Consider the following 22,129-nt stretch of genomic DNA (forward strand, 5'->3'; position numbering starts at 1 on the left):
GTTCTTCAACAGGCTCAGGTGCATCATGAACATCACAGAGAGGGATATTGCGTCTGGTAGCAACATTGGGCAGGACAATACATGCAAGTGTTATGTTGCATGCTCCCTGTGGTTCGACTCGCAAATAGTTAAGTCATGCAAAGCGTCTCTGCAGAATGCTCAATTGCTTGTATTGTTTTGCAATAAGCAGTATCTTGTTACTGCAAGAAAAGGAGTCATCAACCCATGTTGGTTCTTCTATCTGTTTTTTACATAGCTGGTAATCCGAATTAGGTAATCCTGAAAACTGTGTTTCTGGATCAGGTTGATCCAATCCAATATTGCTTTGAAAAACTGGCTTAAAAGTAAGACAGATCACCTAATCCTGGATAGCAAAAAATGTGATTACCAAATCCGGATAATTTTGATCCGGATTACATTTTTTGAACAACTGGCCCAAGAACCTTCTAATCTAACCAGCACAGCACAATCCATCTGTTATCAAACACCAGCTTTGAAAATAGTTAGCATCTATAGTTAGCTAATAACCATTGTGGCTAGTCCGCCATTTTGAACTTCGTAATAAAACTTCAGCTTTTAATGTAAAACGTCTTAGAGCGTAGTTACTCTATAAGACATATTTTACTGTGACTGTTTTTTATAATGGTTTTATCATTTTCAGGTGAATAAAGCTGCATCTATAATAAACAGATCTGGGGTGTAAAAGATATATATATTATTTACAGCAGTTGTTACTCACTGATGTTCATTGCAGGGAGCTTTTAACTCTGTGCCAGTTATTTACTCATTCATTTGCTCCTCAACTTAAATTATATAGAATTGTACAGTTTAAAATATGAAATGATGAATGTGATTTATTATGATTAAATTAAATTAATCATAATTAATTAGATATTTTTTTATTCACCTGACAGAATTATTAAAAACCAAAAACATCTCATATGTAATGGAAAAACAATAAAAACAAAACAAAAAAAATTAAAACAGAATGTGCCAAAAAATAAAACAGATTTCATAGGGCCCTACTAGTGTGACTGGTGTGATTGTGTGCGGCTGGCCTCAGGGCTGCAGAGGGAATTGTTGAGTCCACATGACTAAGCTGTGACTGTGTTTTAGGGCTCTGTGCAGCTGGAACATCTGTTTGTTCCTTTCATTTGGCGATTGCGGCCTCAAAGAGGTCAGAAGATGCTCCAGATCTCCTGAGCAGATCCAGAAAGAAGGATCACCAGCCCTAATCCAGAGCAACCTTCAGCCTGCTGTGTCTGACCCTTAATCTAAATCTGAATGGAGAAATAGGGGGAAAAAAGTTGGTGAAAAAGTGATCGACCGCCAGATCAGATGTCACGTTCAGGGGGCTTCTAATCCAAAACTAGCTGATGCTTCCAGCTCTCTTTTGCCTGTTTCTGTTCTTCGTTCCTGTCTCACTTGCTCCTGGTAAGGATGGGTGCGGCCTTCAGGAGTTTCTGTGCCAAGTGGTGCTGCTGCTGCTGCTGTGAAGATGATGATGAAGATGAAAAGAGACCTTTATTGGGGTATTTATCCTGCGCACACACATATCACACACTCACCACACAATTAATTAAACACAGTAGTGCTCACTACCGATGCTTTTGGTACTCATCCAGCTTTATATAGCAGAATTTTGGTTGGTTAATTTGTCACTCTTCTTGCTAGAACTATTAGATTTCATTTAAATGTGTTGGTTTTCTGGTATTAATTTGGTTTGTAAGTACACATACTAGCACATCTCAAAAAATTGGAATATCATTGAAAATATCATTGAAAATTTCAGAAATTCAGTTCAAAATGTGAAAGTCTATATTAAATAGATGTTTTACACACAGACAGAGTTATCAATTTTAAGCGTTTATTTCTTTTATTGTTAATGATTATGAATAAGATGATTTGATAAGATTTTCCGGGTTTCATCTGCTCTGATTTTGGACTTGATATAACACAGTGAACCAACACCAGCGGATGACTTGTCTCTCTAAACCAGGTCAGCTTATAAAAAATTATAAATTAAAAATAATCAATACAGATCTGATTTTGTACTCGTCTTTTATATTGGGGAAAAGAAGAGACCGAGCGTTTCTTACTGTACTCTGAATGCAGAGATATGCAGAGAAGTGAGATCTTATTTTGTGGCCTTATTTATTTTATGCAGTTTGATATTGAATCTTATTGTAGCAACTTTTATACATGAAGTTGTCATGTTCCTCAAGTTTCTTAAAAAATTAAATTCCTCCTTATATTCTCCTTGCATGCATATATATGTTTAAATGTGTTTAAGGCTATTTTTCTAAAATATTTGTTTGGTTTGTATTCTGTAAAAGTGAGGCACGACTAAAAGTGGGCTACGTTCACATTACCAGGCTGAAGTGACTCAAACCTTTTTTTTTTTGCCTAATGTGGCTCACATCTGTTTTTTTCATGGCTTTGTGCACAGGACAAATCAGATTTTTTAAATCAGATATGAGCCATTTCCATATGTGGTCTTAAATCGAATATGTGGGCATGCGACATGAATGTGAACAGTCAAATTGATTGTCGGAATTGATGCTTCTTTTTGCTTTTACGCATGAGCTACACGCTTTTCTATCGTACCCACAGCTGTGCAGCTATAGCTGCAAAAACAGCAGAAGCAAAACACCTGGCCTTTTTTCACCTACTCGATCTGAACATGTACTTCAGACCAGCTGTTTGTTCTCCACTCGAGCAAAAGATGCTCCACATATGAGCTGCTAACTCATCTATTTCCTTTTATAAAGCTACGAGTCGTCGTTAAATATGTGAGGTGTTTTAGGGACAGATTCTTTCACATTACACACAGATACAGGTCACTTATTTTGTGAATGTGAACCATCAGGATAACCAAATCCGATTTGAGCAAAAATATCAGATTTGAGCTATGTGGCTTGTAATGTTAATGTACCCTTATTGACCATGAGAAAATGTGTGTCCTTGGCTGAGACCAGTTGAGAACAACTGGTTTAGGGTATCCTTTTTACCTGGAAGACTAGCTTTTAAACAACCTTGTCCATTAAATATGGTCTGTGACCATGTGGAACCAGAAAAAAGCTAGTCTTAAGCCAGATTTCCCAGCAGAGAGGTTTCTAATAAAGTGTGTGTGTGTGTGTGTGTGTGTCAGTAATGAAACATTAGAGTATTTTGACCGTGAGGCCAAAAAGAGGCGGGACCAGGAGACCAACCTGTGGAGCGAACCAGGAGACCCATCCCACTCTGAGAGAGATGATGACCGGGTCCTTTATAACCTCCTGCAGAGCAGAGAACAAACACGCATGGGCTCACAGGTACACACACCTTTATTACACACCTTTACTGTACATCATGTATAAATGTAGCTTAATATGTGACCTCATCCTTATTCTTATCCTAACATACATACTGTAAAAATCTAAACTTAAGTTTCTTAAAAGATGGTCAGACTAGATAACCTGTGTTGGAAAAATGTAAAAATTGTAGTCGAACCCTAGTTAAGGACAGGCAAACGACTTTGCACATGCTCAGTTTTGCTCCTTAGTTGAATGGGGCCTACTGAGCAATTCTGCTGGGGTTTTCACCTGATGTTGGTAAAGCAGTCCGTTTTGTGTGCACTACAGCCATTTTGAGCAAACTTACACCTTTTTCATTGGCTCCTGGCAACATCTATTTACATTTTGAATGTGTCCTCCCACCTCTTACTCACCTTCAGAGTGTAATCATTTTCCACAGGCTACCTTCTATTGGGATTTATATATGTGTGTTATAGATGATTAACTGCCTGGTCTCAGTGTTAAAGGCTATAAGAGCAAATTACTATGTTCTGTGGTGCTGAGTATTGTGGCGTGAGGAGGCGGGGCAGTTGTGGGTCCGCCCCACGCCAGAGCGCAAAGCCATGCCTGTCTCTGCTGGTCCACATGAGGACTGATTGAGCCGCCAGCTGGGAAAGGCATATAAACTCAGCCTCAGCCCTCATTTGGAGAGGACTTTCACTGGGGAGCTGAGGGCTGAGGCCGCCCGGACCTTTAAAAGTAAAACTAAGTAATTCTACAGACTCTAGAGCCCCACTGGGCCGAATTATGTTTTAAGTTTGGTTTGGGTGTGGTGGAGGGCATTTTCAAGCCGAATAAAAGGTATGATTTGAGTTCATTTACTCCCCGTGTCTGTGTTATCTGTGTCATTGCTGATTGCTAAAGTTTCATATTTTGGCGGTTGACTTATCTTTGCAGCCCTACGCATTATTTACTGTTATAGATTGCTAGCCATAAACATATTTTACACACTACATAACTTTTTTTCTTTAAATTCATCTCATATTTCCATAGTCTTGATGTTAGGATGTCTGTGTTGAAATAAGTTCATCCTAACACTATTATCAAATATATATTTTGTGTAATGCAGGGTTACCGGCGACTGAGTGTGGATATTGAAGCTATGAGAGAGGTGAGGAGAGAAGTGCGGGACAAATGGAAAATGATCCTGGAGAATCTGGGTAAGTTTTTATAAGTTACACAACAGTAGGGGAATTGTTTTAGAGATAAGGTAAGGTAAACAAACAGTTGTTGCTATATGTGTGTGTGTGTGTGTGTGTGTGTGTGTGTGTGTGTGTGTGTGTGTGTGTGTGAGTGCACTACATGCTGAAAGGGTGTGTGTGGCCACTGAATGATAAAGATGATAAAGAACTTTTGAATAGTTGAATTGGTATGTTGTTACATGGTCTAACTGGACACAGTGGTTTAATGGTTTGGAGTGTGTTATGGGTCAGTGGTGTAACAGTGTGACATGCGTTGCAGATCATTGGTATAACAGTGTGTGACACCAGGTCACTGGTGTCACATCTCTCTATCTTTCTGTCTCACTTTTCATTGATTTTTCTCTCTCTCGGTTGAAGATGGTCTTACTGACATGTCTGTGTTAAATAAAGTATTGTCATACAATAATAATTTTGTGTCTCTCTGCAGGCTTCATGGCTGAGGCTGATTCATTGTTGAATGTGTCTGCGAGTACGTCATATGATCGTATGCGAAATGCTGCAGTTGCCCGATCGCTTCTCCAAACACTTCACTCAGAGACATCCATCTTTAACAGCAAAGAGCCTCCGCCTGAGAGATATCTCTTCACCCTGGTGAGAGTTAATGGAGGAAGGAACGCAGTGGAGAACAAATAGGGCATTACTGCCTCTTCTTTTGTTAATGGTCTTATAATTAATGCACTTTCATTTGTTCTGACATATGATTAACATTATGGGCCAGTTGTCTAGACAGGGATTAGGCCTTTTGATGAACTACACAGAATTTTGAATAGAGATTTTCCATTAACTCTGACAAGGCTTAAACCCTCTCTGTAAAACTGTATGGACCCTGTTTGCCCCAAATTGTCCTGACTGTCCTGCTGTGATATATTACCCAACACATTCTACTGTTGTTCATAAAATCAGGACTACTATTACTGTACCATACAATTTTTGATTCTAGTTTTGCTTCAGACCACAAAATACAAAACTAATTAAGTCCAGGTTAATTAACTGTGCACTTACTTAAATGTTTTAAATTGGAACAGGTGGAACTGAACATATACAAATAGAGGGCGTTTGAAATGAACTTGGAAAAAAGAGAATAACTTAGAATGAAGTATTATTTAGTTTTTATATATATATATATATATATATATATATATATATATATATAGTATTATGTAGTTTATATATATATATAAATACTATATATAAACTAAACAATACTTTTAAATAAACTAAATAATACATTAATAAATACACACACACATATATATATATTATTTCGTTTATGTAAATAAATATATACGTATTTATATATCTATAAACTATAAACATATAACAACATAAACATGATACTACATATACATATATCTATATATATACACTTTACACCAAGCCCAGTCTAAAAAGATAATTATGTAATATCTGAAGATCTCTGAAGGTGTTTAAACTGCACACTCTGTTTTCTCTTTCTCAGGACCGGTTGATCTATTTGGATGCAGCTGATGATTTTGTGGCCAAGGCTCGTCGTTTTTACCCTCCTAAAGATGATGATGATGACGAAGAGGAAGACCCTATGGCTATAAATCTGCCACTCCTTCTTTCCCGGCTGAATCAGAACATGTCTGCAGGAGATGATGAAGAGGATGATGATGAAGGAGAGAGCAGCGGACACGATTAAAAACTAAGATTAAAGCTAAGATTTAAAAACTGATTTGACTTTGTACTTTGTTAGCACTGTACATCTGCAACAGGACATAAGGGGTGAGGCAAGTTAAACAAAGACTAATGTTGAGATACAATTATTTTAAAGTGTTAAGTGAAAATGTCAAGTTTTAAGGTATGGACTAGTTTTGTATATGTTTATATTATGTTTAAAGCTGGATCTGAGGTATAAGGTTAAGGCAAGTTGTTGAAGGCTAGTGTTAAGTTTTAATCTAGTTTTAAGGTTAATATTAGGACTGTGGTTGAGGTTACTATTCAAATGCTTATTACCATTTAGGGTATGTTATTGTACACACTATTTGTACACTACTTCTATTCATTTGCCAAAAAAAAAAAAAACAGTTAACGTGAGACTTTGGTATGGTATGACACTGCTGGTAGGATAATAATTTACCAGTGTTTTATGATAAATCTATCCAAAATTTGACACAAATTGAGAGAAGTGATAAAAAAGTATAAATCTATTATTTTTACTTCTTTTGATGTGCAGCCATATTGGATTCTAAACGTGAGCTTGGTGAGGCTCTCTTAACTTTCTGAGTTGGAAATCCAACTCGGACTGTTTTGGGTAAAATGTCCTCCTTGGAACTCAAATGGAATGCAGACTACGCCTTAAGCCAGTATAAGGCTTATAGACTAGGCTAGTTTTTATGGCTAGTTTTATGGCTTGCGTGAAATGTTCAGCTATCCTTAAGGCCTAGGCTGACGTTTATTTTTGAAGGTTTATTAAGCAGAGTGGTTTACTAAGGTCAACATTACTCATTCTTAATTTAACTTCATGTAAATTATTCAACTCAAACATTCTGTATCAAGGGCCAGAATGATTCAAATAAATATGCCATCTAATTCAATCCTAAATGAGACAATAAATCAAATATTTTGAAACAAGTGTATTTTCTCTTTAGAGTGTTGTGTTGCTGGGTCCTCAATGCTTTGTGTGTATTAAGACTTTCAGTTTCATTACAGACAATCCAGCCATGAGGTTATGAGTGCATGCACCAGCTTATCAGAGGCTTTTTGCAATATTATGTAAATGGAAGAAAGCAGTTTTGAGTACATGAGAATTTTGTATAACACTGTGTAACAATACATTAAAAAAAAATGACCCCTCCCACTAAGCGGCACTCCCCCTACACCTAGCAATGCCCCAACACCAGGAGGGTGAAGACTAGCACATGCCTTCTTCGCTACATGTGAAGTCAGCCACCGCCTCTTTTCAAACGGCTGCTGATGCAGCTTTACCGGAAAGGAGGAAAGTGCAGCGACTCGGTTCTGATACATCAGCTCACAGACGCCATGTTTCAACTGACATAACCCTTTGGAGTGATGAGAGGAGAGAGCGCTATCTAACCACCCAGAAAGAGCAAGGACAATTGTGCTCTCTTAGACTCCGGCTGCTGATGCTGATGAAGCTGCATGACCGGGATACGAACACAAAGTATATATTTTAAAAGTGTAGAGTTTTTTTTTATTGTTTAGGCATTGTAAAGATTTATTTATCCATTTTTATAACATATCAAGCTATTTAAATGCATCCAATTTATTCCCTGTTCACCCTGTCATCTTGGAATCAATGCTCTTAACCTTTGATATCAGTGACATCACCACTTTCATAATGTTTTTCTTTTCAAGGGACTGAAGACATGCTGAATGTTCAGAAATTAATAATGTTCATTAATATACAATATTAGTTTTCACTAAAATTGTCTAATAGCAATAACAGCATGGACAATTTTAGTGCAATGAAAGGGTGAGCCGTGTATTATTAATTTCTGGAAATTCAGTATGTACATTCAGTAAATTTATGGCAGTGACAATATGATATAAGTGTAGTCTTTTAAATATGATAAATAGTCAAAAGAAAAAACTAAATTTAAATTTTACTTGAATTCTTTTTTATTTACTTGAAAAAAGCACAGTATTTGGTCAATGACATTTTAGGCAATGTATGTAAAAAATAATAAAATAAGTAAATAAATGATAAATCTAAAGTTGAGGTGGGCATTTAATTGTACCAAGGTATTACTGAGATTGTTTTAAAAGTGTCAGAAAAACAGATTTAAATTTGGCTCAATGTTAATTTAATCTCTGTAACAAATGCAGTAATTGTATGGTTTTGATTATTTGTTAGAGGTAAGAGTAGATGTCATAATTAGGCAATAAAAATGTGAAGCATAAAAAAAACTAATTTGCAAAATGTTACAAAATGTTTGTGTTTACAGTAAAAAATAAATTAAAAGTACTAATGCTATTGTAGTCCAATTAACACATGTGCTGTTTTCAGTACTTTAATCTTGTTTAGTGAGAGGAATCTAGAATGTTTTGTGCTTGAAGACTGTTCAGTTTTTGAGGTGAATATCTTTAGGGCCGGTTAGGTAAAGGCTTGCAGGTGTGGCTCCCTCCCAGCTCTGATCTGAACTGATAACACTTGTAATTTATTGCTCAGAATTTATGTGACTTTTATTTTGAAAGGCTTCTCCGCCATTGTGAAGAACCAACAGGGTCACTGTTTCTACAGAGCTTACATTTTATTTAAGTATTCAGGCGAAAACAGCTGCTGGATTAAATTGTAAATAACTCTTCTCTGATTATTATACAGACCGAACACAGCGGAGGTGAGGCTGTTAGAATAATAAATGCTGTAGTTGGTTTGAGCTGTGGACAGTGAGACTCTGACACGGTGACAGTTTTGTTTAGAGAGTTTTATTACATGTAACGTTAGCTAGTTCCATTATATTTGCATGTTCTAGTGAAGTAATATGATCAGTTCTCTTTAGGGTAAGCTACTTTATGTTGCATATGATTCACATGTTAATTTCTCGTTGCATTCCTCTCTGCTGATTTTGAATAATACCTGTTATTGTTTTATTACAGAAATATAAAGCCTAGGTTATGCTCCCCAGCATGATGTGGCCTACGAGTTAATTTTAATATAATTTAACAGTGGTACTCAATAAAATTAATCACTCTTTAATTAGATCACTAAAATGTACTGGATAAATGTTCGCCAGGATCAGGATTAAAAGGCACTTGTCCATACTATATGAAGTAGTCGCATATTAATAAATGTATATACACACCTAATTAGTGTGCAGGTCAGTAAAATATACCAGACATATATAAATAGCTGGGTGTTGCAGTGTCTGGAGGATAAAGGAAGGTTGGTTGGGTTCAGGTAAAACAGGATATACAACCAAAACCAGAATAGTTTATATTTTTGAAGTAGGCACCTCTTGCTAGGATGACAGCTTTACACATCTTGGCATTTTCTCAGTCAGCTTTATGAGCTACACTTACCTAATATGGCTTTAGTTAACAGCTCTGGCTGGTCAAGAGTTAAATACTTGATTTTTTTGCCCTCCTAATGTGTTTTTGAAGAGGTAGCTTTGGTATACAGTGAATAGCCCTATTCGATTAAAGTTCTTATCCATATTATGGCAAGAACTTCTCAACTAAGTAAGGAAAAAATGACTTTTAAGAAATGAAGGTCAGTCAATCAAAAAAAAAAAGAAGAACTGAGAGTATCCTCAAGTGCAGTCGCAAACCATATAAAAAATGTTATGATGAAACTGGCTCTCATCAGGACAGGAAGAAAAAGAATTACCTCTATTGCACAGGATGAGTTTGTCAGAGTTACCAGCAACTGTGAACAACCAGATAAGTGCCACTTAAATGCTTAACAGAGTATTTTGGTTTGTTTAACACCTTTTAAGGTTCTACATAATTCCTTATGTGTTTCTTTATAGTCTGGATGACTTCAGTATTAATTTACAATGTAGGGAAAAATAATGAATGACTTCTGTTCGGATTGGCTGCTCTCTCATGTACCTAATTAAAGATGTCTTAGTTAAAACTAAAGCCTGAAAATTATTAGAGGATAAGATAATAAGTTGTGTGCAATGTGTGTGTTGTGATATTGCTTAAGATACACGAATACAGCTGACAGCATTTACTTCTTTAAAATGAACATGTGTGAACATAAGTAAAGACAACCTTTCTGCTCTTACTCCAGGTGCAGTGCGCGGGTGGATGTTGGGGTTGAGAGCCCTGTTTGGCCTTGGTCTCCTCGTGACTTCACGGGGGGTATCTGTCCTCGCCCACAGAGTAGCACATGCACATGTGTGTGAGAATACCTACAGAGCGTCCTCGGCTAGACAGGCCTGCACCATGGCCAACTCCATCAAATACTTAGGGTATGTGTGACAGAATGATAACACTAGCACTTAACTTTTCATATATTAAAACATGAACAAAACAGGACATTATTGCTAATAATGCTAACCTGGGGCATAATAAGAGGGAACTATTTACACTGGTTTGACCATTAATTATGAAGACTGGGATGTGATAGGTTGGTGATTATCCAACATCCTGATTAATACTCATTAATACTCACTAAATCAAATCATCAAAAAGTAGCAGAAACACTTTCCTGGACAGTACAGACAGTTATTCAGACAAAAGCTGTAAAAACTTTTTTTATATATATTTTTGTCCATGTAGTGTCTAAAAATCTATATTTTATTAACTGTTTTGTTGAATATTGTTTGCAATTCTTTTGGAGGCTACATGCTGGATGTATAGGAATATAAATTCTAAAGTATCTGTAGTCTCCTGAAACAGCTGTGCCTGTGAAAACGATTTATAGACTGTCATAGACTTTTTGTTAAGTCTGTGTGTGTATCTGTGTGTATGTATAGGCAGGAAGAAGCTCAGCGAATTGACGAGGAGCTTTTTTCAGAGTACAGCTTCAGTGTGGATCAGTTAATGGAACTTGCAGGACTAAGTTGTGCTACCGCCGTTACAAAGGTAAAGACTCTGGTTTCTATTAGCAAAATAGTTCTAACTCTTTTTGGTGCTGTCTATATAATTATTTAATTTAAGGTAAAGCAGTCTGGAAGTTACATTACTTTTTAGTAATTGATTGTAAATTACTTCAGTTCTACATATTCAGATTTTTTCTTTATCTTTGGCATTATTTAAAGTTCCATCTTTGAAACAGCACTTTACAAATGAATGAACAGAAGCCATATCGCCCTCTACACTTCATATAGTGTACTGCAAATGTTGTGTCATTGTTTCAGTTGTTCCCTTCCTGTCTGTCTCTCAGGGTTATCCCTTGCAGTCTCTGATCAAGAGTCCACCGAGAGTTCTGGTGATTTGTGGCCCAGGCAATAATGGAGGAGATGGGTTGGTGTGTGCTCGTCATCTCAAACTGTTTGTGAGTGTTTTCTTTTTTCCTTTTTTTTTTACAGGTGTCATTTTGCTAAAAACCTTTTAGTAATTGTTTTTTTTTTTTAAGTACAATAGATTACTCTAAATACAAATGCATGTTGTACATGAAACTGTTCATGAAACCCGTAAATTAGGATTCATAGCCTCCCTAACCTTGCTTCGCAAACACCCACTGCAGAGCTGTGCAGGGAGCGTCACTGTGCTGTTAGCCAATCAGAGACGAGGCGTTTGCATGTCATGACTAATTATTAGTAAGGGCCTAATTCCTGTAGTTCTTCCTCGCCCAATCCTTCACCAAACTAAAACAGCTAAAACAGAGGAGAATGTTTAAATTGAAAATTGGATTGTTTATCTGTTTGCATACTATATAAGTTCCAAGTATACATACATAATACAATTCTGTGTTTGTTCAATCCACAGGGCTATGAGCCTTCTGTTTTATATCCAAAGAGGCCAAACAAACAGCTCTTCCAGAATTTGACCACTCAGTGTGAGAAGATGGAGATACCGCTCCTGTCTGGGTTGCCTGAGGTACCACATTAGGATCCTTAAGGAATCATATCATAGTCACATCCAACACATCCTCACAGTCGTAAAGCAAAAAAATATTCTTTAACATGCAGTATTCTTAAGAGATTTTGCACTTGTATGTCGCTGCCACTATGAGCGGGAGGTTGCAGGTTCGAACCCCTGCTCATGCAGCTTTGCCATCAGCTGCCGACGCTCAGAGAGAGCACAGTTGGCCTTGCTCCCTCGGGTGGGTAGACGGTGCTTTCTCCCCATCACGCTTAAAGGTGGCGCCAAGCGGCACGAGAGGTCGGTGAGCAGATGTATCGTAACATAGCCTCTGTGCTTTCCTCCGAGCGCACTGGCTGCTCAGGCAATGAGTCATCAGCAGCAGCTCGAAAAAAGGGGTGATTGACGTGATCGACGTGTCAGAGGAGGCATGTGCTCGTCCACATCCTCCAAGGGTCACAGGTGCCGCTGGTGATGGGGACGCACAAAGGGGTGGGACAATTGGATAACCAAATTGGGAGAAAAATGGGAAAAAATTAAGAAAGAAAAAAAAAAGCAAACCGTTTTGGAAATATCAGACATTTATAAACCAACATAATCTAACTCTAAACTAACAACACAAACAGTTATACTGTTCATGCCTTTCATTGAGCCCATTGAGTAAAGATGTGCAGTGCAGTATAAAAAAAGTAAAGTGAACGTCTGTGGCAAAGACATCTGTTAAAGGTGTGTTAAGGTGTGTGATTGCTGCTAAAGAAGGATTAGATTATTAAATTTAATAGTTCACTTACTTTTCTTACATAATGACCAGATCACAATTTATTAGTGGTCTAATTAATGCAGAAATCCAGGTGCTTCCAAAAGGCTCACTTTTTAATTCCAACACTACATACAATTCTGCACAAGTAAATTTGCAATTTATTACAATTTAATTGCCAGTCAAAACATCATTCAAACTTTTTAGTATTCAGCATTCAGTATTCAGCAGTACGTTTTAAAAGATAAATAACTTAATGTATGTTTTGACGTGAAGTGAAATGATGGGTCCTCTAATTTTTGCACAGGCTGCATGTATGTAAAATTTGTTAAGCATATTTTTCAATAAGACTTTTCAATGTTGTAATGAATATTAACTAAGTGTTCCAGTTTTCAATTAAATTGTTATGTGAAAAAAAACTTCCTAATTGCTGAGGGGGAAGCTGATGATGCGGAAAAGATCTTTTTGTTCATCCTTTAGGCAGATGAAATCGATGAAGTTTATAATGTGGTGGTCGACGCCGTCTTTGGCTTCAGCTTTAAGGGTGCAGTGCGAGAGCCCTTTGGAGACATTTTATCCACACTAAAAAAGATCAGCATTCCAATCGCTAGTGTGGACATCCCATCAGGTCAGTTAGTCCTGCAGTGTTCAAGTCAATTCAAGCAAACTTACGCCTCCTTATATTTGATTAAAATGCTCACCTGTGACCTGTCCACAGCATGCACACTCAGTAAGCTGCGCTTATGTTTTTGTTTCTCTAGGTTGGGATGTGGAACTGGGCGGGCGTGATGGGATCCAGCCGGACATGCTGATCTCGCTCACTGCCCCGAAGAAAGCAGCGGAGCACTTTAAAGGACGCTACCATTACCTGGGAGGGCGGTTTGTCCCTCCAGCTCTGGAGAAGAAATACAGCCTGAGGTTGCCTGAGTACCCTGGCACTGAGTGTGTGTACCAGCTCAACTGAGGGGGAGGAGGAGTGTGAAACATTAATGTACCTTTAACAGCATTAAAAAACATTACTGTATTGGGTGAACTAGTAGTCTGAGCACTTTTGGAATTTGAACAGAAGGATGTTTAAATGTTAAACAATAATTGTTGTGTTGGAAGGATTGAAAGTTAGTCTGATGTATAAATATTTTCAAAGGAGAGTTTATTTTTGATCGAATGTAATTAAATGTCACAGACTGTTCTGAGCATTAATTGTGTGCGTGTTTTTTACAACAGTCCTGCATACTATAATACAGATAAATGATAATCACTACGTTTGACATTGAATATACAACAACATGCCAGATTTCACTAGATAGCACTGTGAAATAAATTGTAAGTTGTTAACTTATGCTGTCCATACACTACACAACCTAAAAAAAGGACTCTAAAAGACTTTTAACAGACTAAAGTCTGACACCCTCTCACATCTAAAGACTCACAACTTTCAACTCTATCCACAGTTTATTTTTCTGCCACACTGCAGTCCTTGATTTTTTTTTTATTCGAATACATTTGTGTTCAACTCGTCCTATAAACTTCTTTCCCCCCTCTTTTTTGCTACAACCTTGTATAGCAAAGAATCATAGTTTCACTGCTGTACATGTGTATTTATTAAACTTGTTTATATCAAAAATAACACTGCACAATAAGACAAAGTAGTCCAAAATTAAATCATTTTAAATATAATGACTTTAAAGTGCTACCTGTATTTAATGTACTGTACATATTAAAGTAAGAACCATATAAGGCATTAACAACAAAATGTGTTTTTTTTTTTTTTTATTGTTTGTAAACAGTCACGTGAAATATATTCTTGCCTTGCGGCTTCCCGTAGCTCTCCTATTGGTTGTTGACATTGTTCTCGCCACTACTTGCGTGAGCCAAGTCTCAAGACTTACGATAATATTAATCACAGTTTATTTTTTTCTGAATGCCAAGACAAGATCAATTCTAACCACCTTACACTGAACGACTCGTGATTTTATCCCGACTCAGGAGATTTGTCTTCGACAGAGAAATCGATTGAAAATTGTTAGGTGTAGAGTCAGCATTAGGGGACAGCTTGTGTAAGTTGTAGGGAATTATCGTAAGTGAGTGAGGTTGAATGCTGACTGGTATACTTATGGCAAGATTATGTGAATTATCAGAGTTCGAATAAAACCTACCATACAATTTCTGAAGACAACTGACTTTCCCCAATCCACGGTGTGATGTCTGTACCAGGAAATCGGCCAAAGAAGACATTATCACCCACACTCTACAGAGCAGTAGATGGTTATGATCATGACCAGCAGAGTCTGGCAAGAACTGTTTGGGCAAAGAAACTAGCAACACATTTAAATATACATGGCAAAAGTCATGGTACACAGTACTAGTTATTTGTGCTGTTCCTGTAGGAAATGGCTAATAGAAAAGACATCCTTCTTCTCTTTTTTATTTTATTTTTAAAAGTACTAGACAGCTGCCTAGAGGAGCCCATAGCTGCTGCATTTTTTTTTGTTTTTCCAGGCCAAAAAAAGAAACAAATTGCCTTTTTATTATTAATATTGCCCTTAATCATTGTTTCAGAACAAAATCCTGTAAGTGATACATAGGGCTTTTTTGAAATTGTTTAATTAATTAATTAATTAATTAATTAAGGATCAAATTTACTGTAAGTGATTAATTAAAAAACATTAATTGTTGCATAAAGTTCTTTAATAATCTATTGTTTTAGCATTATTTGGGGAACAAAACACATTACATAAACCAGAGAGATTGAACAAATGGCTCAGTATTTGGAGAGTATTGAATACGACTGCAGACTTTGGCAAGTTTTTTTAGTTAAAGACAGTCCTCTAGACCATCTTAGTTATGTGTGAAGTGACCAGGTATTAACATGTTTTTTTGTATTTAATACTGATACCAATTCCAAAACATTCCACCAATCAAAATCTGAGTATAAATGTTTTTATTCAATGGATAAGAGGTAATATGTAAATATGTCTAAATATATTACAGACACTATATTATAGGCACCATTATCACAATGCTTTTTTTCTCAAGTATTTTTGTTCACTGACTTAAGAGATAGCAAGGTATTAAGGCAGCAAACTGTAGTTTCAGGCATCCACATTCCAGAATTTATTTCTCTTTTTAAAATAACATATAAAGTTGGTCTGTGTTTTATAAGTTCTGACGATATCCACAATATTCAGTAATACACAATATTTTTCACCATTTAAGATCCACAGAAAACAAACATCCCGACTCTTCCCTGTGCTAGGACCAAGGTGGTGGAACAAACTTCCACTGGGTGTCAGAACAACCAAGTCACTTCTGGCCTTTAAACGCTGACTGAAGACTCTTTATTTTTTTAAGAGTTCTTAAGCTAATTAAAAAAAAATTGGGGTTCTAAACATTTTCTTATCTTGTATCTTTATACTTTGTATCTCTTGATAAAAGTCTCTGCAAACTTGCTATGGATATTCTGATGTAAACACCGTAGCACTGTTGTAAGTCGCTCTGGATAAAAGCATCTGCTAAATACCTTAAACATAAATGTAAATTTCAATATAACTGTCCATTTGGTCAAAAAACAGAAAAACTGAGTAGCCTAAAGCAGACCATGCAGAATCCCAACCTTAAACCAACTTAATATTGAATGACAAATTAAACAAAGAACATTTTTTCTAATACAAAAAGCAGGTCAGCAGATACATTATCATAAAAAACTGTTATTCAACTACATCTGTTGTCCAATAAATAATTTCAGTTCAACAATACAGATGTAAAGGTGGCTTTTAAAAAATGTATGCAATCAAATTACGAAAAAGGATTGGTTCATGTGCATTAAATTGCCTTAATACAATAAAAATATAATAAAAAAAATCACTAAACAAAATAACAGCAGTGCTATACTTGTAAACATTTTCCACCAACAAACTCCAGATTAATTCATAGTCACAGTGTATCAGCACAGATTAAACACCTAAATTAACTTTACCACTGTCAGTACAAGCTCATAATGCTGTGGATGTTTTTTTTGTTTGACTTCTTTTCCATCTAATAACAAAGACACTGTTCCCCTGCATGTTACTGGCTTTTACAGCAGGTTCTACCTTCTTTAACCTCGGCAGTCGGGCCCATAGACCCCATCTGGCCCAGGGTCACTGCGCTGATAGAGCCACGGGTTACTTCTCGGCTCGCCACCTTCTTATGGATTGCTGAGAAAAAAGCAAACATAACAGTCTTCATTAATATATACCCTAATTACGATGATGATGTGATAAATTGAAAATGTAAGTGAAATTGATATTATTAATCTTCAGTCCCTGAATAAAAAAAAACTGATGTTCTTTAAGGGGTGTTTATCCCAAGATGACAGAGTGAAAAGGGAATTCTTAGACACATTTAATAGCTTGAAATTTTTATGAATAATTGAAATGTTGAAATAAATATGAAAAGCATCTTTAAACCTTGATAAAAATAAATTGTTATTTAACTTATTCATTATTATTATTCAGCTTAACCAGGCAGAACTGCAGACATGACAATAATTCCACCTGTCAACCCCAAATTATAAGAAACTGTATAGAATAAAAAAAATGAAAGGAAAGGTTAACATTGCTTTATTTTTAATAAAGTGTTTATTCAGAATAAATCTTAAACAATGAATGGTTATACAGTGTTTGTATTAAATTTGAACAACTATGCTCCAGACTCAAATGGTACATTATATTGCTATTGAGCCAAGTGTACAATTTGCAAGTACATAGTCATTTCTACAAAAGCTAACTGCAGACTGTCTAAATAGCTAGCCCATCATCTGAACATCTGCCCGCTTGTTATTCAACATAAATTAGCCTGTATTTGCACACTAATTAACTTTACATTTTAGCACCTGTGGGATTTTTAGAACACAATATAAATGCAATTCACAATACATTTAATACCATCAAAGGTATTAGCATACTATCTTTGTCAAGGGTGATTTTAAACCTTTAGTCTAATTTTTTAATCTGGAGTACTTTGAATGTAATTGGTTATGGTTATGGTTGTATATTTAATTATTAAACAATTTTGAATGAGTGCAGAGAGATATATTTTTACTTTACAGCAGCTACATATGATGCTAATTACATTATTCACTCTAAACTAGTCAAAACCTTCATATTAAGCAGTACTAGATAACCCCACCTGTTAGAACCTGAAGGAAGGCATTTTCCACATTGGTTGATTCGAGTGCTGACGTCTCCATAAACAGCAGGTCTTTACTCTCTGCATTAAAAGAAACACCTCAAATTAGTCTACAATTATTTCCTGTCATATAAGTACTTCACAAATCTGATATATGTTAGTACTTAGTACTGTGATTTTTTTTATGTCCACTATGAATTATTCTGCATCTTTAATAAACAATTTATTATTCACTATAAATGATCTTCTATGATTTATTCACTATCCACTATGAATTATTATTGCAATAATATGTATTACATTGAATATTTATAATAGATTACAAATTATCCAGTATCCAAAGTGAAGTATTCAGCATCTACTATAAATTATGTAGTGCCCTTTATTAATTGTTCAGTATTATTTAGTAAATAACATGAAATGTTAAATATGTTAAATACAGATCTGGAAAAAATAAGAGATCACTTCAGTTTCTAAATCAGTTTCTCTGATTGTGCTATTTATAGGTTTATGTTTGAGTAAAATGAACATTGTTGTTTTATTCTATAAACTAAGGATTCATGCATCTTAGCATGTTCTCCTCCACCAGTCTTACACACTGCTTTTTGATAACTTTATGCCACTCCTGGTGCAAAAATTCAAGCAGTTCAGTTTGGTTTGATGGCTTGTGATCATCCATATTCTCTTGATTATATTACAGAGATTTTCAATTTGGTAAAATCTAAAAAAAATCATAATTTTTAAGGGGTCTCTTATTTTTTCCAGAGCTGTACATCACTATTGTATAGCTCTGAAAAAACCTTGTATCTCTCACAGACACTTTGTAAAAAAGGGAACTGTGCAATATCTATATTTCCTCTATTGCAAATACATGTATATACGCAATCAAAATAGCTATGCTTTGTTTTCTATAGAACTGAGAGTTTATTCACCTGCAAAACTTTTAGCTTCTTCTGTTGGAATGGTGCGCTGCATATCCAGGTCACTCTTGTTGCCCACCAGCATGACCACCATGTGTGGATCTGCATGGTCATATAGTTCCTTTAGCCATCGCTCTACATACTCGTATGTGAGGTGCTTGGTAATGTCGTAAACCAGGAGTGCCCCCACTGCTCCCCTGTAATACCTATACATACAAAATATTACAGCTTTACACCTACGCTAAAGCATGTGGTGCTGGAGCAGAAATAAATAAAGTGTCTTGCTTGTGAGACCACAATAGATTACTACCAAAGAGCCTGTTCAGATCTTAATTCCAGGTAACTAAATCATAGTGTAAAGTTATTTAGTCTTATGATGCATTATGATAGAGAAAACGTACAACTAAAGACCCAGTGGTAGATTACTACCTATAGTACCTATAGTGTCACTGCTGTAAAACTATGTTAGACTACTGTGCAACATGTTAGATTACCAAAGACCTGGTGTTATTACTGAGAAATAACATGTTAGATTACTGAGAACCTATAGTTATTGCTGTAAACCTACGGTATATTACTAAGAACCTAGAGTTGGATTACTGGAGATAAAATGTTACATGTTAAATTACTGAGGACCTAGTGTTTTGGAGATCTAGATTATTACTGAGTTTTAATGTCAGTCCCTTTATAGCCTAATGTAGGTTAAATTGTTATTAATGCCAGGACAGCAAGTACAAATATATAAATGGTATTTACGTAAAAAAAGATTGTGTAGACTTTATTGTGTAGTGTTTATACTCTTTATGAATACATGTTTGCAAGTGTGTATTTTTTGGGTAATATACTGACAAACTGTCAGGAATTATTTGCAAATGAAATGTTTACAGTCATTATATCACAAGCAATATTGCAATGCTGGGCATTCAATCTAGATAAAGAGATAAATGAATGAATGAATGAATGAATAATGTTATTATGTTATAAGAGTTTGGACCTGTTGGCATGTTTGCAGTTAGTTAGTTACATTTTTAGTTAATAAAACATATTTTTTGTACACACAGTTTGCTTCAGAGATTGCTTAGACAGTCCAATTTATTTATTTTCTAAGATTGAGAGGAAATGTGCCTTTTGTGACCGTTGTGTACTTACGCTGATGTGATGGCCCGGTACCGCTCCAGCCCAGCTGTGTCCCAAATCTGTGCTTTGATGGTCACTGTGTCCAGCTGAATAGTACGCGTACTGAATTCCACTCCAATGGTGGTGCGACTGTCATGATTAAACTCATTTTTGGTGAATCTGGACAGCAGATTGCTCTTTCCCACCCCAGATTCCCCAATTAACACCACTAAAGAGTGAGAGAGAGAAAGAAGAAATTAATTATAAAAACAATATTTATGGATAATCACAATTGCAATTTCTTTAAACTGAAAAGTGTTCAAATGTAGCATTTATTTTAAAGACAATAAAAGAAAATCCAAAAGAGGAAAACCCCATCCCTTAGGTAATAATAGTAAACTAAACATAAACCCAAAATAAACTAACAAAACAAATCTTTAAACTAAAAGCAGTGATGCAGTTCTGGATAAAATATTTAGAGTTCAAGCTCAGAATCAGCTGTCTTACCTTTAAAAACAAAGTTGTAGCCTAAATCTGTCCCCATTTGTACTATTCACAGTAAACTAATGTTAGTTATCAGTGCCTGTAAATGTATAGAATCTCCAGGCTGGTTAAACCATCAGTTTTCTGGTCACAGGTTATATTCCATACTAGCAGTGGCTTCCTTGAGTTCCAAAACTTAGATAGTGGAGCAGCTGGAGAAACAGGTTAAACCAGCCGCCACACAATGTCTATGGGAGTGACAAAATCACATCCATTCAGCCCTTGCTCTGTTTTTATCAGTACATGTAGGTGTGTCCTCAGACTGTATAATTACCCACTGAAAAGTTAGAGGTACACTAGGTTCATCACAATATTGAACATAAATATTAATTGTATAATGTAATTCACCACAGGTTGATGCACATGCAAATCTAGATGTTTCTATAAACTGCATTGCAGTCTACAGAGAAGTGAGAACTATTTATTTATTTTGTGTAGATTTTTTTTAGCCAAGGGGGCTAAGGTTGTAATAGAGGGCTCTAGAGGTAAGTTGTGAATTATGAAACTGACATAAAATTAAAAACAATTCTATAAAGAGACACTTTTGACCAAAGTTGGCATTTGGTAAAAAAAAAAATATCTGTCCACTAATAAAAGGTTCAGATCAAGCTAAGATACAAGCAATAGTATTTGCAATCACAGGTCAAATGTGAATTTGTTCTTATTTTTTTATTACCTTGAAGGCTGATTTTTTTTTTTTTGAGTGTGTCTTTCGAAAAAAAAAAAAAAACTTTGACAGTGCAGTTGCTCAGTTAAAAGCATGGTTACTATTACTGTCACATGCTCTTTGGATGTGGACTGCTTTAGCACTGGATCTAATGAGGGTGTAAGAAAAATCTTTAGGGCAGGTTTGGCCTCTAAACTGCTGCCATTTACTCTGGCTATGTAATCTCAGTGTTTACTGTGTGTGTTTGCTTGGTAGTGTGTATGAGTGTGTTTACTGATTGTTATATATAAAGGCCACATTCCCAGACTTCCCAAGTTGCAAAAATTTATTTCAGGAAGGTACCCCCGGACCTGGACTTGGAACATATACATATATAGTCGTATTTACTCACCTCAACATGCCTATCATTTAGTCCCCTGTGGGCAATGCTAATGCATTCCATCTGTGTTACAGTTTCATTTACACAGGCAAAATACTAATTTAATAAACTTTGATTTAAGTAAAAGTAACTATATTTAGCCCTTTGAACCAAAGCTTGAGACATCAAAAAAAATGAAATATATATATATATATATATATATATATATATATATATATATATATATATATATATATATATATATATATATATATAACTGTATATAAACAAATATATGTGTCTTTTTTATTATAATAAAAATGCTGTATTTTTTCCTAGCAGGCAATATAATAATATAATTAGCTGCTTAAAAAGAAATAATTTTACGAAATGGCAGATTTTACTAATGTGCATTGTGTATAATAAAATATAAACTTAATTCTCACTGTTTGCAGCAGCCATGTTTATTGCAGCACTGTAAAAATATTATATTTATTAAAGCTTTTGTTTACTAAAATTTATTTTTGTGTATGTCTGTCAGAAAGTCCTGTTCGTGTGGTGAAACTATTTATTGTAATTATATTTAGTAAATTATTTTAAAACG

At 35.6% G+C, this 22,129-nt stretch overlaps 3 protein-coding genes across 3 annotated transcripts; 2 read left to right on the forward strand and 1 right to left on the reverse strand.

Annotated features, from left to right (window-relative positions):
- Window positions 1–1,122: 1,122 nt before the first annotated feature.
- Window positions 1,123–7,132, forward strand: mreg (melanoregulin). The gene is made up of 5 exons (XM_007230792.4): window positions 1,123–1,532; window positions 3,152–3,314; window positions 4,405–4,495; window positions 4,965–5,128; window positions 5,997–7,132. Exons 1-5 carry the CDS (start codon window positions 1,441–1,443, stop codon window positions 6,198–6,200), a joined length of 714 nt encoding a protein of 237 aa, XP_007230854.2. The 5' UTR covers window positions 1,123–1,440; the 3' UTR covers window positions 6,201–7,132.
- Window positions 7,133–8,709: 1,577 nt separating this feature from the next.
- Window positions 8,710–13,948, forward strand: naxe (NAD(P)HX epimerase). Its single transcript, XM_007230793.4, has 7 exons — window positions 8,710–8,859; window positions 10,257–10,437; window positions 10,945–11,053; window positions 11,355–11,465; window positions 11,900–12,010; window positions 13,233–13,380; window positions 13,514–13,948. The coding sequence occupies exons 2-7, from the start codon at window positions 10,274–10,276 to the stop codon at window positions 13,714–13,716; spliced, it is 846 nt and encodes a 281-aa protein (XP_007230855.1). The 5' UTR covers window positions 8,710–8,859; window positions 10,257–10,273; the 3' UTR covers window positions 13,717–13,948.
- Window positions 13,949–15,676: 1,728 nt separating this feature from the next.
- Window positions 15,677–20,656, reverse strand: rab25a (RAB25, member RAS oncogene family a). Its single transcript, XM_007230794.4, has 5 exons — window positions 20,465–20,656; window positions 19,991–20,186; window positions 18,854–19,047; window positions 17,922–18,002; window positions 15,677–16,948 (listed from the first exon to the last, which is right to left on the reverse strand). The coding sequence occupies exons 1-5, from the start codon at window positions 20,499–20,501 to the stop codon at window positions 16,818–16,820; spliced, it is 639 nt and encodes a 212-aa protein (XP_007230856.2). The 5' UTR covers window positions 20,502–20,656; the 3' UTR covers window positions 15,677–16,817.
- Window positions 20,657–22,129: the final 1,473 nt, after the last annotated feature.

Source organism: Astyanax mexicanus, chromosome 3, assembly GCF_023375975.1.
Source record: "Astyanax mexicanus isolate ESR-SI-001 chromosome 3, AstMex3_surface, whole genome shotgun sequence".
Taxonomy (NCBI): domain Eukaryota; kingdom Metazoa; phylum Chordata; class Actinopteri; order Characiformes; family Acestrorhamphidae; genus Astyanax; species Astyanax mexicanus.

What these genes read in the sequence shown, in the direction of transcription:
- mreg (XM_007230792.4), top strand. Translation starts at nt 1,441, where the DNA reads ATGGGTGCGGCCTTCAGGAGTTTCTGTGCCAAGTGGTGCTGCTGCTGC. An exon ending in AAACACGCATGGGCTCACAG is followed by an intron (nt 3,315 to 4,404) that starts GTACACACACCT and finishes TGTGTAATGCAG; the next exon opens with GGTTACCGGCGACTGAGTGT. An exon ending in AGAGATATCTCTTCACCCTG is followed by an intron (nt 5,129 to 5,996) that starts GTGAGAGTTAAT and finishes TCTCTTTCTCAG; the next exon opens with GACCGGTTGATCTATTTGGA.
- naxe (XM_007230793.4), top strand. Translation starts at nt 10,274, where the DNA reads ATGTTGGGGTTGAGAGCCCTGTTTGGCCTTGGTCTCCTCGTGACTTCA. An exon ending in GTGCTACCGCCGTTACAAAG is followed by an intron (nt 11,054 to 11,354) that starts GTAAAGACTCTG and finishes TCTGTCTCTCAG; the next exon opens with GGTTATCCCTTGCAGTCTCT. An exon ending in TCCTGTCTGGGTTGCCTGAG is followed by an intron (nt 12,011 to 13,232) that starts GTACCACATTAG and finishes TTCATCCTTTAG; the next exon opens with GCAGATGAAATCGATGAAGT.
- rab25a (XM_007230794.4), bottom strand. Translation starts at nt 20,501, where the DNA reads ATGGGGACAGATTTAGGCTACAACTTTGTTTTTAAAG. An exon ending in AGAAGCTAAAAGTTTTGCAG is followed by an intron (nt 18,003 to 18,853) that starts GTGAATAAACTC and finishes CTTTTAATGCAG; the next exon opens with AGAGTAAAGACCTGCTGTTT. An exon ending in CTTCCTTCAGGTTCTAACAG is followed by an intron (nt 16,949 to 17,921) that starts GTGGGGTTATCT and finishes CTTTTTTCTCAG; the next exon opens with CAATCCATAAGAAGGTGGCG.